At 44.9% G+C, this 15,438-nt stretch overlaps 1 protein-coding gene across 3 annotated transcripts in view; it reads left to right on the forward strand.

Moving 5' to 3' along the window:
• The window catches only part of msrab (methionine sulfoxide reductase Ab), a 45,638-nt gene that overhangs the window by 17,285 nt on the left and 12,915 nt on the right, over positions 1-15,438 (forward strand). For all 3 annotated transcript variants that reach the window (XM_058614488.1, XM_058614486.1, XM_058614487.1), the window contains exons 2-4: positions 3,711-3,779; positions 3,952-4,071; positions 8,695-8,799. In XM_058614488.1, coding sequence (XP_058470471.1) covers positions 3,761-3,779; positions 3,952-4,071; positions 8,695-8,799 — 244 coding nt within the window. In that variant the 5' untranslated portion in view covers positions 3,711-3,760. The remainder of the gene's footprint in view (positions 1-3,710; positions 3,780-3,951; positions 4,072-8,694; positions 8,800-15,438) is intronic.

Consider the following 15,438-nt stretch of genomic DNA (forward strand, 5'->3'; position numbering starts at 1 on the left):
GGTATTATCCGCTTAGCAACAAATTGTCGTGCCCTTGACTACGATGATACGAAGCATAAGTGCCCGGTCCGATTTATTGTCTTTTTTGGTTCTGGTCCAGCCGCCTACAGTCACCAGGCTAAAAGCAACAAAAGGTGACCAAAGTGTTCCGGTTCAGTCTCGCGGTACTGCACTGTGCTTTTCAGTTATCCTCCTAAAAACAAAGGCTCACAAAAGAAATTACGCCCATATCGTATCCAAGTTGGGAAAAAAATCCTTTTCATGAATCCTTCCCCCATATTCCGGCTGTTTTCTTCTTTTGTCAGCTCAGTCAGTCGCACTCCCTGCTTGTTTTTTTTTGTCAGTCCCTGTTCTTTCTTTTGCTGGCGTAGTGAGGCATCATAGTGAGGGTATTCAGCCAGTTACTTCTCAGTGCCTGTGTGTGTGTGTGTGTGTGTGTGTGTGTGTGTGTGTGTGTGTTTAGGTGGGGTGATTCTGGCAGAACTGGGCACTAGGCTGGCAGGGGAGGGGGGGGGGCGGGGTGCTGGGCTAGGCAGTGAAAGGAGCCAGCCTGGTTCTGCCTGGACCTCTGCCAGCTGCTCAGTGGGAGAAATACCCACAGCAGAGGTTTATGTGCAAGGATTGTGCAGCTGATTGCGCACTTGTGAGCGCGCAGGCGGCCGCGCACGTGTTCGTAAGGGGAGAGTGAGGTGGTGTGAGGAAGAGAGTGTGAAGTGAAGTTGGAGAGCAGCTGAGGGAGATGAGAGGACGGGGAGTTTTGGCACGGACCTGCTTTTCTGGACAGTGCTGTGTCGGCGTGTGTTTATTACCCGGTCTTCATTTCGATCCCTTTTTATTGTTTGTTTATGTGTTCGCTTGTTTGTTTTCTCTGTGTTCTCTCTTGGATGAAGTGCTTGGTCTTTTGCATACAGTGCCCAAAGCCGTGGTGGTCTGAAAGCCACAAGAATCCTTCACTGCCACTCTGCCACTCTGCCACCCTCATCTGTTGCTTCTCACTGGCTATTTACTCCTTTCATTGTTTTGGCAGGCTGATCTCTCCCCTCCCACTCCTCCTCCTCGTCCTATTGCGCACTTGTCTCGCTCAGTCGCAGATTTTCTCCTTCTCTCTCGCTCTCATTTGGCAACTTCTATACTTGTTGTTTTTTTTTTGTTTGTTTTTTATCACAGTGGCCAGAAACAAAGGACAAGAGGGTGAGATTGAGCGGAGGATAGAGACCCAACACAGTTGGTGCGAAGAGCGAAGATTTCTCCTATCTTCAGTCTCCCCCTGCACACACACAGTATTTATCAAGCGCGGGCACTGACACAGATATACTTTGATTGCAGCCGACTCTGCCCGTGAACACGACCTAGAGGTGCCAAACAACCTGCTGCTAAAAGACAGAATTGTCGCACAACAGTGGGGTGGAATGGGACTGCCTGAGGGCAGCCAGGCCTCTGTGACATTTTAGGAGTCCTTTATGCTTCTGCAATCTGTTCCCGCACAAAACAAAAATGTAGATTTGTGTAATATAGGAGGGGACACACACAGAAACTCAATACCTGATGCACTTAAAGCAAGCATGTATTAATCTGCCTCTGTCCCATCTCTGTGAACTCGAAATGACGTCTTTCCTCTGAAAAGAAGCTCAGCCAATACTATCAGACCAGACCGAGGGAGCGTTTGTGTGCATACACTGGTAGTGCAGTGTTTTCATTCATCCAACCTGTTTGTAGCCATCTTGCTTCTACTAGCTCAATGTCGCCTCTGCCCTGTCTTGAAATCTCTTCCTGTGTGCAGTGCAGGAATGTTGCCGGGGCGACAAGAGATAATAAACGGTGCTATACTGAGCATGTGGAGCCGATGAGCTTAATCAGGATTGTGTGAACTCCTTTGACGACGGTTTTGAATCGAACGGACATCTGTTTACGTTTTACAGTTACACGTTACAGTTTTAAGCTTGCCGGCGTGGCCTCACAGTTTCTCGTCATTGTGGCTTTACATTAGGGATGCCCCGATCTGATATTAATATCGGATATCGGTCCGATGTCAGCCAAAAAACGAGTATCGGATTATATCGGAATGCCTCTAAAATCTCAGATACAAGAGTCAAAATCCAGCACTTCTATCCAGCAGCGCCGTTGTGATCACATTGGCTGTGCGTGTTGGATGCATGTAGAGCCCACATGATCACAACAACAGTGTGTGTGTGTGTGTGTGTGCTACGAAGCCGCACAGCGAGCGTGAGCTAGCCGTTAGCACCACGTTAGCTCATCCTGAGGCGAGCTGCTAAAACAACATTGTTTCATAAACCAGCGCCACCTGTCGACTTTCAACAGCCTCCGCTTTTTAACTATACCCCAAAAACCAGCCATGCCAAGAGCTTTCTGTGTTTAAAATGTGTCCTGAAGCTCCACACACAGAGCTAAGTACATCTGCGGGGCCGGTCCTCACGCTTCGGGTTTACCTGCGGGACGAGTCACTCACCCTGTGTGGGTTGGGCTAATCCAAAATAGTGAAAACAAATTAGCACTTGGTACTTTCCTCCTGATGAAATTAACCATAGACTGTATGAAATTATCCTGGCAAAAAGTCCAATATTCTTATGTTGAAGGTTAAATTTTATGTAACCCATTGGTTAATAATAAATGGGTCAGTTTTTCTCATACCTACTATTTCTGACTAGTGTTCTCTGTTTAAATAATATCACACTAATATCAAGCCTATTCTAACATTCCACACTGCAAAATAAGTCATTAAAGTATGTATGATTCGTGCTGATATCGGATCAGTATCGGCCAGTACTCAAGGCTGCCATATCGGTATCGTATCATAAGTGAACAAGTTGTATCGGGACATCCCTACTTTACACTAATGATTTTGGCAATAAACTGCAGGTAGTTTGTTTGCGTTTGACCTGTTGTGACAGGTAAATGTCACTCAACTCATCACTGGGCGGCAATCAAAACAATCACACGTTGAACATAAAGCAAGCTTGCCTTATCAGTATATGCCTAAGCTCTTAGTGTACCCTATGGCCTGTTTATCTGTTGACTAATATTAGTGGTTGCAGTGCAGACGAGCCTTGCTTAGTGGAGATTTGCGAGCTAAGTCACCTCAGTCTTCTTAAACCCTAATCCTCCTCACACATCTGTGACCTACACAGGAACGCGCACTTCCTTTTTAGTGCTCTAATTCCACACGACACGAGCACCGTCACCCGCTGCCACCTCTCAGCGCCCCAGTTTGATTTACGTATCGAGTATTTTTGAACATGGTGGCGATTATGGAGATAATTGGGTGTACTTACACGGCACTCCCCTGTGTGTCGGTTTACACAAGTGTGGCCCTTGAATGTGTTGTCGTAAGTTTGCTCTGTGGCTACCTGACGGCGCCTAACGTAGAACCTGTGCTCACATTCAAGGACATCGGCTCGATTTAGCGAGAGATCAGATAATAATTGTGTTTAATTGTGGGTGTTGAGGAGAGGACAGCAGGGATGTAATGGCCATCAAAGCTGCGTAATCTCTTAAATGTCTTCCAGCTCAGAAGCTTCTGGCTCTGATCCGCTGGCCTGGGTCAGTCTGTAACAAAGTGCAGGCTCAATATAAGGCCTGATGAAAGCAGCTAATGCACCTTTTCTTTTTACTCACATAGGGTTTATTTCATTTGTATTGTTGAAATAGTGCTATGATCTGATGCCATATTTGCACACTGTGTCCCTTCACAGACAAGCATGCAGTCAGTGGGAATCCCACTGTGGAGCCTTTTCCAGAAGGCATGGAGACCATCATGTTTGGTGAGACCACACAATCACAAGTTGTTGTTTTTTTTTAAATCAGAAATAACCCAGTATGGGAACCTCATGTCCAACATGTTGTGATTAACTTGTCGGCCTGTCTTTGGATGAAGCATCAACACTGTGTGTGTGTGTGTGTGTGTGTGTGTGTGCATGCTCTCCTTCTATCCAGGTATGGGCTGTTTTTGGGGAGCGGAGAAACTTTTCTGGCGACTTTCAGGGGTTTTCTCCACACAAGTAGGCTACGCTGGCGGCTTTACACCCAACCCCACCTACCACGAGGTTTGCTCAGGTACTACACTTTGAGTGCAGCGTCCACCCTTTGATTCATATTAGATGATCGTGCTGATCTCCTGCGAGGAGGTGAGGGGAGTTGGCAGGACATTTCTCGGTGAGATGAGCAGGGAAAAAAAGATACTATACAGTTGGATAGAGTGTTATAAGTACAGCGCTCTCAGCCTCTCGCCTCCTTCTCTTCATCTGCAGTCAACTACTCAGAATGTACTGCTCCAGATGGGCTACACCCCATGTCCCCACCCCCCTGTGACCTACTTGTAAGGATTGGGCTCTGTACTGTGCTGTACTGCAGCGTTTTTTGCCAACAGAGGTTACTGTGAATGAAACTGCCATAAATGGGCTTATTTTTACTGAGACTATAATTTAGTGAGCAATATATTTATGCCTAAATTGAGTGTGTTTGTTGGAGTCGGTGAAAATGTTTGGCTACCTGTCTTTCTTTCTCTTTTGCCCCCTCATGAGATTTCAATAGATCATGTAGAGCGGCTGATGTATAATTCAAGTGAAGATGTCCGGGGCTCTGTCATAGCCTGTGTTTTAGAAGTCATGAGCTTCTAGTCTGGAGCTGCTACATTTCTGAGGGTACATCATCGCAGGTGCAGGCACTGCATGGTGGGCATGGAGAGGAGAGGAGAGATTCTTTGGGCTTGGCTGGCAGACTTTCTGAGCAGAGGTGTTCAAGGGATTGTATTCTTCTTATCTCTTTGCCCGTAGTGTCTCTCTCTCTCTCTCTGTCTCTCTCTCTGTCAGTTCCCCAGCAACAAGATGGTCAGCTACAGACAAGGATAGCAATGAAGACAGATGACAGAGAGAGATTGAAAGCTGCAGCATGCGAGGGAACTGGTAAAATAAACTTTTAAAGTGAAAGAAAATTTGAGGGAAAAACAAGGTGTTGAGAAAGAATGGTTGCCTGTCCATCGGCTGAGGGAGTGCAGGCGTCGCTCCAGTGGCCATGACGGAGCAGAACACTGTGATGGCATGAGACTGAGGAGCTGTCAACACAGCCAGGGCAGGACAGACAGACAGATGAACAGAAGAGAAGTAGACGATGGAACTGTCAGCAGAGCCGGGGAGGGATGGAAGGACAGGAAGATACTTGGATGGCCTGACAGACAGGAATAAGAGAGCTTGAGTTGTTGTCAGTTTTTCCCCAGGAGGATGGAATATACGCAGCTGACAGGTGGAGAGAAGGAGATGTTAATATCAATAAACAATATTTTTTTTCCCTGACAAATTCACAATGCGGTCTAATTCGCAGCACCAAAGGTGAATGCTGTGACAGTTTATCCTTTAACTCCACAGTGATGCATTTAGTAAAAGGAATACTTCACCGATTAGCATTTAGCTTTGTATTACTAGAATAGGGGTAGTATTTTTGAAAAATTGTGCTTCCCAACCTCAGTTTCTTCTTCATTCTTTTCTTTGTTACGTGCCCACCAGTGACACTTGGTCCGAGCCTTGAAGCTGCAATGCTAATTACGCACTTTTTAGACCCACTCATAGGAGGACGGGACCTTATTCCCAGAATGTAGACAGTGTCCGCCATCTTTGCTAACAGTTACGCTAACAGGACCAAGTGTCACTGGTGGGCACGTAACGAAGAAAAGGGAGGGAAGAAGAAACTGAGGTTGGGAAGCACAGTTTTTCAGAAATACAACCGAGTTATTCTAGTAATACAAAGCTAAATGCAAATCGGTGTAAAGTATTCCTTTAAATCCAACCTCAACCTTGTGTTAGCATCGTTCAGATAACCCGTCGTTTGGTTAGTCGTTTGGTTTACAACAGCGACTCATAGCTTTGTCTTCTTCTTTTTAAGAAGACAAGTTATAACACTGAAGTATAAATTTGCTGACAATAATTACCTCGCGACTATTGCTGCTCAGGAACATGTTAGCATAGATCACTGTAAGAACTAGAAATGTATTATTTTCCTACTTCTACTGAAACTGAAGCCAAGCTCATCTGATCGCAACAAATGTTCCTCATTAGTTTTCAACAGCGCAGAACAATTAAACAGAAAGGGGCAGCGGGGTGGCGTGTTGATTTGGGTAGCTGGTCATTACCCAGAAGGCCATTCACCCTGCTGAAGTGTGCTTCAGCAAAACACTGAGGCTTTAGTGGTTTGTATCACTCTCACCCCAGAGAGAAAAACACGGAGCATATTCACCCTATTTTTATCAACAGGTCTTGACATCTACTTTTATTGTATTTGCATTTTCTGTTTGTTCTGCTTTAGTCCTTTTTTTTTTTTTGCTTACTGTTACAACCTGCTACAGCCACCACTCAGGGCCGCGCACAAAACCAGCCCCCTCCCTCTGGAAATCACTACCCCAACCCCTCCATGACTGTTCTGACCTCTCCTCATTCAGATCACTCCTCAAAACTCACCTTTTTCGAGACTGCTTTTCATGTTTCATTGTTTTAATTTATTTGTATAGCTTTTTTTCCTTTTCTAAATGAATTCTTGGGCATTTAATATAAAGCGACTGTGAGTTCATGAAAAATAATTATTGTAACTGCTGTGAGTCAAGAGTGCTGGCACACGAACCAAGTAAATCTGTATGACGTCCCATATGTGTATGAAATGCTTCTGCAAATTAAACGTTGCCAGTGCTCGTTTCCAGCTGTCAGAGTTCACTGAGCACTTTAAATACACAGGGATTGATGCGACCCTTGCGATGCCCCTGTGGTGCTTTTCATAAGTATGAAAACAGCCAGAGTGGAAACTACTCCAGACCTGTATAGTATGGTGACATCTGCAACTTTTTTGATAAACTTTCCCCTCCATCCTACGCTGAGACACCACAATAGATGCATGTAAAATAAACACAATTTTAAAACAAGTAAGCAATGGATTTTCTCCCTGATGTGAAGTGATCACTACACAAGTGCAATCCGTCGCCTGTGGGTTCCCATGGCTCCATCTTCTATGCTCACTTTGAGCGTGCACTGATCCACCCCCACCACCTCTCTGGATCATGGGGAACCCAATAAGACATTTTTTTGTCTCCAACTGTTATGCTATCCCAGGGCACAGCAGCTATCCAACATCTTCACTTTTTATGACTACAGCCAGCAAAGAGAGTTGCCTGACGTATTGCATATTGTTATTCATGTTGCCTCATACTGTATATATGTCTACGGATTTGAACTGCGCAGCTTCCTGCCGAAATATTGTTTTGATTCAGACTCCAGCTACCTCAACACACCATAGTGAAATCTTCATACAATTATAACAAATGAAATTGTGTCGCTACCATGACATTTTCCTTCTATTCTTACATTGAAAGTCAACTTGCCTCCTTTGTACTGGTTTTAATGATATTCACCCCTAGTAGAGAAACTAGATCGAATGTTATACAAGTGTTAACAGCTCCAGTAAAGACTGTGCTCGTAGAAACCGTCGAAATGTCAGCTGGAAAACTGTGTCTGTTAAACAGGCATTTAAACAGGTGAAGTCCTCCATGATCATCTGGCACAAGATGATCCTTTGGGTGTGCTGAGTATAGTTCTGAGACAGACAGTGGGTCTCGGGCCAGATGTGTGAATTTGGCAGGCTTTAGCCTATTGTCTGCGATGCACCTGATGCGTCTTTCTATGTGGTTATTCCTATGTGTATATACTGTACGTGTGTTGTACACCTCGACATTTATAAAAAGGTTGCTCCTTTAAATGCAACCCTATGCTGTTCTCCCCCCAAAAAAAGGAATACTTAACCAATTTGCATTTATCTTTGTAATACTAGAATAGGGGTGGCATTTTTGAGAAGTTGTGCTTCCCAACCTCAGTTTCCCCTGAGTCAAGAAATATCTTTTTTTTTGTTACGTGCCCACCAGTGACACTTGTTCCGAGGTTTGAAGCTGCAATGCTAATTCCGCACTTTTTAGACCCACTCGTAGGGGGACGGGACCTCATTCCCAGAATGTAAACAGTGTCCGCCATCTTTGCTAACAGTTACGCTAACAGGTGTCACTTGTGGGCATGTAACAAAGAAAAGAATGAAGATATTTCTTTGTCCTGTTAGCGGTCCTGTCCTCCTAGGAGTGGGTCTAAAAAGTGCGGAATTAGCGGTGCAGTTTCAAGCCTCGGACCAAGGCTCGGACCAAGTGTCACTGGTGGGCATTTAAGAAAGACAAGAATGAAGATATTTCTCGACTAAGGGGAAACTGAGGTTGGGATGCACAATTTTTCAAAAATACTAGCCGTATTCTAGTAATACAAAGCTAAATGCTAATCGGTGAAGTATTCCTTTAAATATGATTGGATTTGTGTGTGTGTGTGCATTTTCTGTTGTGAATACATGTGGGTATGTCCATGTCCTGCATGTGTGACCATAGCAGTCCCCACTTTAATGTTCTGGCACCTACAGGCAGGAGTGTGTGTGTGTGTGTTCTTTTTAGTAACTGCCACCATAAACTGCACACTTTACTGCACTTTCACTCTTCTCTCCCATAGTGTCAAAATCAATATCAGCTGTGTGGCTTCAGTCTTCATGCCATGACTTGTAGACCCAGAACCTTGTAGCTGTCTTTCCTTACATGATGCTTTAAGCGTTTCTTATTTTGTTTTCTAATTTAATTAAGGCACGTTTTGGTTTGTGTTTATGTGTCCCTTTTAGGTCTGACCGGTCACACTGAGGTGGTGAGGGTGGTCTTCTCCCCCGAAGAAATCAGCATTGAGGAGCTGCTTAAACGCTTTTGGGAGCGCCACAATCCTACACAAGGTAGCAACACGCATGCACACACAGTCCCTCACACCCGAATACTGCCCTCAAATAAGACCAGTCCCAAGAGGCACAGGGTGTATTAGAGCAGAAGGATGATGCCCAGACGTGTGCCTGAGTGTGCGTTGTGGTGGGGGAAGTCTCATGGGTGCAAGTCAATGCCAGACAGTGTTAATGTGTCTGAGATCCAGCCATCCATGGAGAACCAGGGAGCGACGCACCAGTGTGGTGCTTGTCCAAGCCCTAAATACAAAAAACAACCTCTGTGTTAAAGCATGTGCATTACATGCACTTTTATCCACTAAGAACAATGTGTGGAATGCATTTATCTTGCCATTCACATCACAGGTGCGCTTCTGTCTTTCAGTTTTATTGTGCTGTTTGATTTTAGGTGGGTTTATTTATGTCAGTCACAGGAAACGTGGCTGGTCTGATGGTGTAATATTTCTTCCTGTTAATTCAAACTTTTCATGGTGTTGTATGATGACGTGGTTCCTATTGTTACATTGCTTCCACTATAAAGTGAGCCTGACATTTGTGATGATGACATGAGCCCCGACTAGGAAAAACCTGTCTTGCCATCTCTCTGGGTCTTCTTGCTCACATGTTTTCCGTGCTCGCTGGAGAAGGTGATGTAAGAACATTAATGCACCAGGAGGGTGTGTGTGAGAGAGAGTGAGACTCTGCTCGCTCATATTGAATGAAGTGAGTGGCCTGACAAGTTGGGACGAGATCAAAGATTCATAGGCCAGACCTTCAGCTTTAAAATGGGCTTACACACACACACACACTCTTGTGTCACTTCTGTCTTTTTTTTTCTTTTTTTTTTTTACATCAACCATGATTTCACTAAAATGTCTGCCCCTTTTTTTTGAACATCTTTCAAAAAAAACCCAGCTCACACTTTCTCTGCATTTCCCTTCCCCTCTCCAGCTGGAGGTGGGTTTACAGCGGGAGAGCACGGCGAGCAGGAACTACCGAGCGTCGAGGTTCATTTGAGAAACCACGAGAATGCCAGTCAGAAGAGATTCTTCTCCCGTTCTCTGTAGCCAAGGGCCAGAGACGCATTTTACTGTGGGCAAAGGCACAGGCAGAGTTAAGCCAACATGCCACAGGGCGATGAGGCCAAAAGAGTAGTCATGCATTTCCCCTGACTCACTGCCTTGTCTCATCTCATATTTTATTAATGCCATGCAGCTTATTGTCTACGTATTCTGCTATAGTTTGGGGTTTTTTTTGTTTGTTTTTTGTCACAGTCAAGACCAGCTGGCATGTTTTGAACCCCATACTCACACGCATGAATTTTCAGCCTTGATGTTTTCATCTCTGCCACATCTGTTTTCCCCGATTCCGGGCATCATGTCTCGCAGAAAGTCCTCTGATTTGACAAACGTGGTGTGGAGAGGTGGAAAAGTTGGCCTGCTTGGCTGTGCCTTCACGCAAGCTTAGGCTCCCAATTTGTTCCGTCCACCTTGGAGTTGGGCTTAAAAGAGAATGGATAAATTATAAAAAAAAAAAGTTTGCTCCTTTGCCTTTTAACTGCCCAGATTCGCTTGAGCTCATCGTATATGGAGATGAGCCATGGAACATTATGAATTCTGTTTCTCCTCACACGTGTCAACACAGAGCCCATCCTGCTTATAGACGCTCATGAAGCATCATGCATATACATATTCAGTAGCATGCATTACTTCTTTTTAATGTGTGGGTGTGTAGCTGCAATAGTGTGTGTGCGTGTGAGTTTGTGTTTGTGTTTTTGAGATCTGTGCCTCCCTGCTTCGCCTTAGTTCAAAAGGGTTTAGTCCCGACAACGTGATGTAGTGCTGCGTCAGCTCCACCAATCCCGGCCTGGATAGCAACATTAGCAGCCAATCAGAAACTCCCAGCAGCCTTTGCTGTGTGCCCTCTTTCCATATTCAGCAACACTAGTCTCAATCTGCTGGCTTCCCTGGGAAGTTGCATAAAGACCCCTGATTTAAGACGCTCCCATATTATAAGTTTCTCATGTCTGCATTATGACAACTCCTCTGTAGCGCAACTTTCCCTCACGCGAGTGGAAAACACTTGAGCGCGGTGAGCGACTCTCCGCAGCCCCAGTGACACCCACATGACGGAGGATAACGGCAGCTCTCTTTCATCATCACTATATTTGGGGAACATTGATTTGATGTGTTCGGAATCGTCGTCGCTCGAATGCAAACACATTGTGCTCTTGAGCACACGGCGCGCCTATTACCCGCACGTTTTCGTACGCCAGCCTACGGTTCCCCTCACATTATGCACAAGCGGCTCATTATGCCTGCTCATAGACAGCTTTGTGCATGAATGCGAATAAGCGCACACACACACACACACGCATACATGCATGCACAGAGCGCACACAGTTGCACCAATGACATGTCAGGGTTTTTTTTTTTTTAACCGAATGCTTCCTCAGAAGTCTGTGGGCCCTGTTTCACTCACTGCATCTCCCGTGGAAGATAGAGAGAGACTGTACCCACTTCTTTAACCTGCACCATGGAAACTCACCCTCTTTATTTTCCCAACCTATTTTATATTTTTATTTTAGGGTCACCTGTGATCCTCCCCAGCCCTTTACAATGATTCTCTCTCTCTCTTTCACTCCTTCCCTTCCCGCTGATAAATTCTTTCCCATCTCCCGCTTTCCTCCCGTCTCACCCTAGACCTCTCCTTCCTCACCCAGCCTCACCTGTCCCCACCTCTGCCCCCCCCCGTGCAGTCAGCGGAGCAGAGGGGGCAAGTGAGTGAGCAAAATGGCCCAAAACCCGTCAGCACATCCGCATCGCGGCTCAGAGCCCGCTCTGCTCCCCGAGGCCATCCGCTCATCACACAAACACACTTGCATCCACTCACTCCTCTTTTATCTCTTAGTCACCCCCCCCCACACTTTCCTCTTCCTCCCCCCCCTTTGCCGCCCTTCATCTTAACAATCGCGGCTTTCCCCCCTCCTCCTCTTTGTTTCCTCCTCATCTCTTTTCCTCTCCTTTCCTTCCTCCTTCCTTTATTCCTTCCATCCTCTCTCTCTCTCTCCCTCCCTCTCTCTCTCTTCTTTTTTTGAGGTCATGCAGTATTTATGGTGCGGGCTGCTGTTGCTGCGTCAGTGAACAGGCATCACAGGCACACGCCGGTGCACACAGAAACGCAAATGCACAGCTAAGATGGCTGACGCGGCTGCCCTCGTTTGATAGCGCTTCCACGTATACGTGCACGCTCGCCCTTGTAGGTGGAGGAGTCGCGTGGTAGGAAAGAGTTATATTCCACACATATGCACATACAGTATAGGCAAAGACCATATCATACCCAACCCCCCCCCCCAACCCTGCTCGACCCTCCTTCTCTCCTTTTCTCTTTCTTTCCATCTCTCTCGCCCCCCCAAAAAAAAAGGAAGAAGAAGAGAAAGTGTTTGTTATTTTTTGTAAAACGCCTTGGAAAAGTTGGGGCAAAATAATCTTAGTGTTACACAACAGAAATAGCATTCACACATAGAATATAAAGGTCATTATTTGAGCAGTCGTCAACCTGCTAAGTCATGCTGAGGCGGCAGTTACTTTCTGACAATTGAAATGAGCTTGAATATTCCGTTTATATAATATCTTCACCCCAGCTGGCTGCGACACACGCCAATTCCCAGTTGGGGTACCTCCGCGTCCCTCGTGTGTCACCGCGTCCCTTAATTTAGGGGTGTCTCTCCTCCATCTTAAAGCCAAACCCCACAGGATCTGACCTTCACCTCTGACCTGCGACCTCTGCCACCCCCACACTTCTAAGTCAACCCCGTCCTTCTCCCGTGGTTGGCTGAGAATGGCGTGCTCATTACCAGGTGTCATTTATTTCACCCTCACACACGCCGACGGCCCTAATTTATGGAGATTGCGGCACGTGTGTGTGTGTGTGTGTGTGTGTGTACTGCGTGGGGGTGGAGATCCATTCGATTTTGCTGAGGTTTCCAATTTTGCTTTTTTTTCTTCTTTTTAAAGTCGTCTTTTCTTTGTAAAAACAACATTGTTCTTTTCTTTTTGTGCACTTTTTGCGTAGAAATCCAAACTCTCACAGAGAGAGAGAGTTAAAACAGTATGGGAGAAAGAACTAGTGAGAAGAAAGAAATGATTAGATCTCAACCTTAGCTTCATTTGTTGATTAGAGACAAAGAATTCAGTTTTGGTGACATTTATAGTAAAAATACTCACAAATATACAGAACATAGAGTTAAAGTGCTGAAAACCTTAATCTGAAATGAATGCAACTGCCACGTGTGCTGTGAAATTAAGCATCACACAAAATCAGATGAATCAGAATAAAGATTTATATTCTAAATGCACACAGCAGTAGAAAAACATCAGTATTTTCTTACACATTTGGCCTGCAGAGAAGTGACACTGACTGGAAGAATACAAACAAACAATTTATAATTAAGTGAAAACCCTTTTTTAAATGTGACTAAAATACCCCCTCTCTTCCAAAATCTGGATCATGCACGTCACCGAATCTGGATATCCTTTAATATTTTTCTTGAACGGCAAACATTTTATTATTATCATCCCACATAATATTGTTTGGGATTTCATTAGCAGGGACTGCATTTTTCGCTCTCACCCCGACTGATTTTGGATGCAGCTAAAAATAAAACGGCACAAGTCACAGAGCTCTGACAACATGCCCGGGACCATGAAGTGATCATGTAAGAGAGCATGGATATAAAAAAAACAAAAAAAAACATCAACTCAGGAAGTTAGAGAGCACTGAGGAAAAAATGTAAATAAATGAGTTATCTACACAATTAGTCATAATATTGTACAGTTTCAATCTCACTACAAGCCTTGATATAATATATTTTGCACTCTTGCTCCCTCTCTCTGTACACATATATCTATATATATATATATATATATACATATACATACATATATGTATGTATGTGTATATATGTACATATATACATGTATATGTATTATGAATATATATATATATATATAATTATTTTTATAGCTGAGGCGCACACACACACACACACACAGTGCTGCTATTGGTTTAAGGTTGGTTCAGTATGTGTAGTATCACCATCTGACAGCCAGCAGAGCATCACTTTCTATTTGCCTTTGCATTTGCATATGTCACATACCCTATATATATATATATATATACATACACATGTACTATGCACTTACAATTCATTTGTGTGTGTGTGTGTGTGTGTGTATTTGCACGTGCTGGAAATTGTAGTGCATCTGCGAGGGATGCTCTCTCACTATTCAAGCGCCGTACTCTGCCTCTGTCTCCAGCCCGTCAGGAGCAGCTTACATAAGAACAGGGCAAAAATAGCAGCTGAGAGCGAAGAGGAGGAGAGGACTCTGCCTGCCTCGCACGCATGCAGTCATAACAGGACCACAGGGCACAGAATCACAATCCTGAGTACTATCCTGCACACATAAACACACACACACACACACACACTCGAGTGACAATAGAGTGACAATAGAGTGGAGATGGCCATAACTGGTCAGCGTCAATATTTCAACGTGTGCAAAGGCAGGTGTCTTGCCTCCTGACCTGAATTGGGTGAAGTTAGTTTCTGCTGAACATCCGTAGCGACGTGGATTCAAAGAATGAAGACGTGAAATACAAAGCTCTATGCCCTAATTGGTTCACATTCACACTCTTAAGTATGAAAAAGTCACTAATTACGCAGAACCAGACACTGACAACAGCTTGACTGCCCAAATGTTTATTTCCTCATCTCTGCAATTAAAGGATTTTATTTTACCTTATTTCAAATCTTCTTTTGGTTGGTTTTTTTTTTGACAGGAAATGAGGGAGAGGTTGTGCTAATCTCAGCTCTGACGGTTGTTAACAGATGAGGGATCTGCGTGAAAGACAGCAGGGGAGAATAAGCCGGGGTCAGCTGAGTGGTGGAGGCAGGGCCTTGTGAAAGTGTGACACACATTGGTACAGTGACCTAACACTTTGTCCTTCCTTTTTTCCAGTTTTCATAGCAGGCTACGTGCAATTTAACCCGAGTATAGCTGCTCACCATTTCGTCTTATTTCTGTGCATCCTCAGTGTCCCGCTGCATGGTTTGTGTCTGCCCGTCCTTATCTTTCACCGCTCTTCAGGCAAGGGACGCACAGAAAAGATATTGCAGTATGAATTTGCACGACTGATCTTTTTTGCATCTGAAAATGAGAATTGAATATTTTTATTGAGCACAAGTCTAGATTTTACAGAGTTGCATGAAACCTTGGAAGGTTTAAAGATGACAATGCCAAAAAGTGTACTGTACTGTGTACAGTTTTGTGCCTGAATGTTAGAGAAAGCACCCCCTCCCTCCCACGTCTCCCTCCCTCCCTCCCTCCCTCCCTCCCCAGGAGGTGCCCTCCCACTTTGTCTCATTTTTGCATCCTTTTGTGTCGAAGGGGTTACTTATACATTTTCTGATTTAGAGGTGCGGCAATTAATTAATATTTGTGGCTTTTGTGGGTGTAGGTCGATGACCCCCAGAGGCGGCGTGTGTGCATACGCGTGTGCATGCGTCCTGACCCGTTGGCCCCTCCCCTTTTGTCCACCCCCCATTACCCTCTGCTTTCAGAGGCAAGGCTCTCATGCATAATGCAGGGAGAACAG

This window comes from Solea solea, chromosome 18, assembly GCF_958295425.1.
Source record: "Solea solea chromosome 18, fSolSol10.1, whole genome shotgun sequence".
Classification (NCBI taxonomy): domain Eukaryota; kingdom Metazoa; phylum Chordata; class Actinopteri; order Pleuronectiformes; family Soleidae; genus Solea; species Solea solea.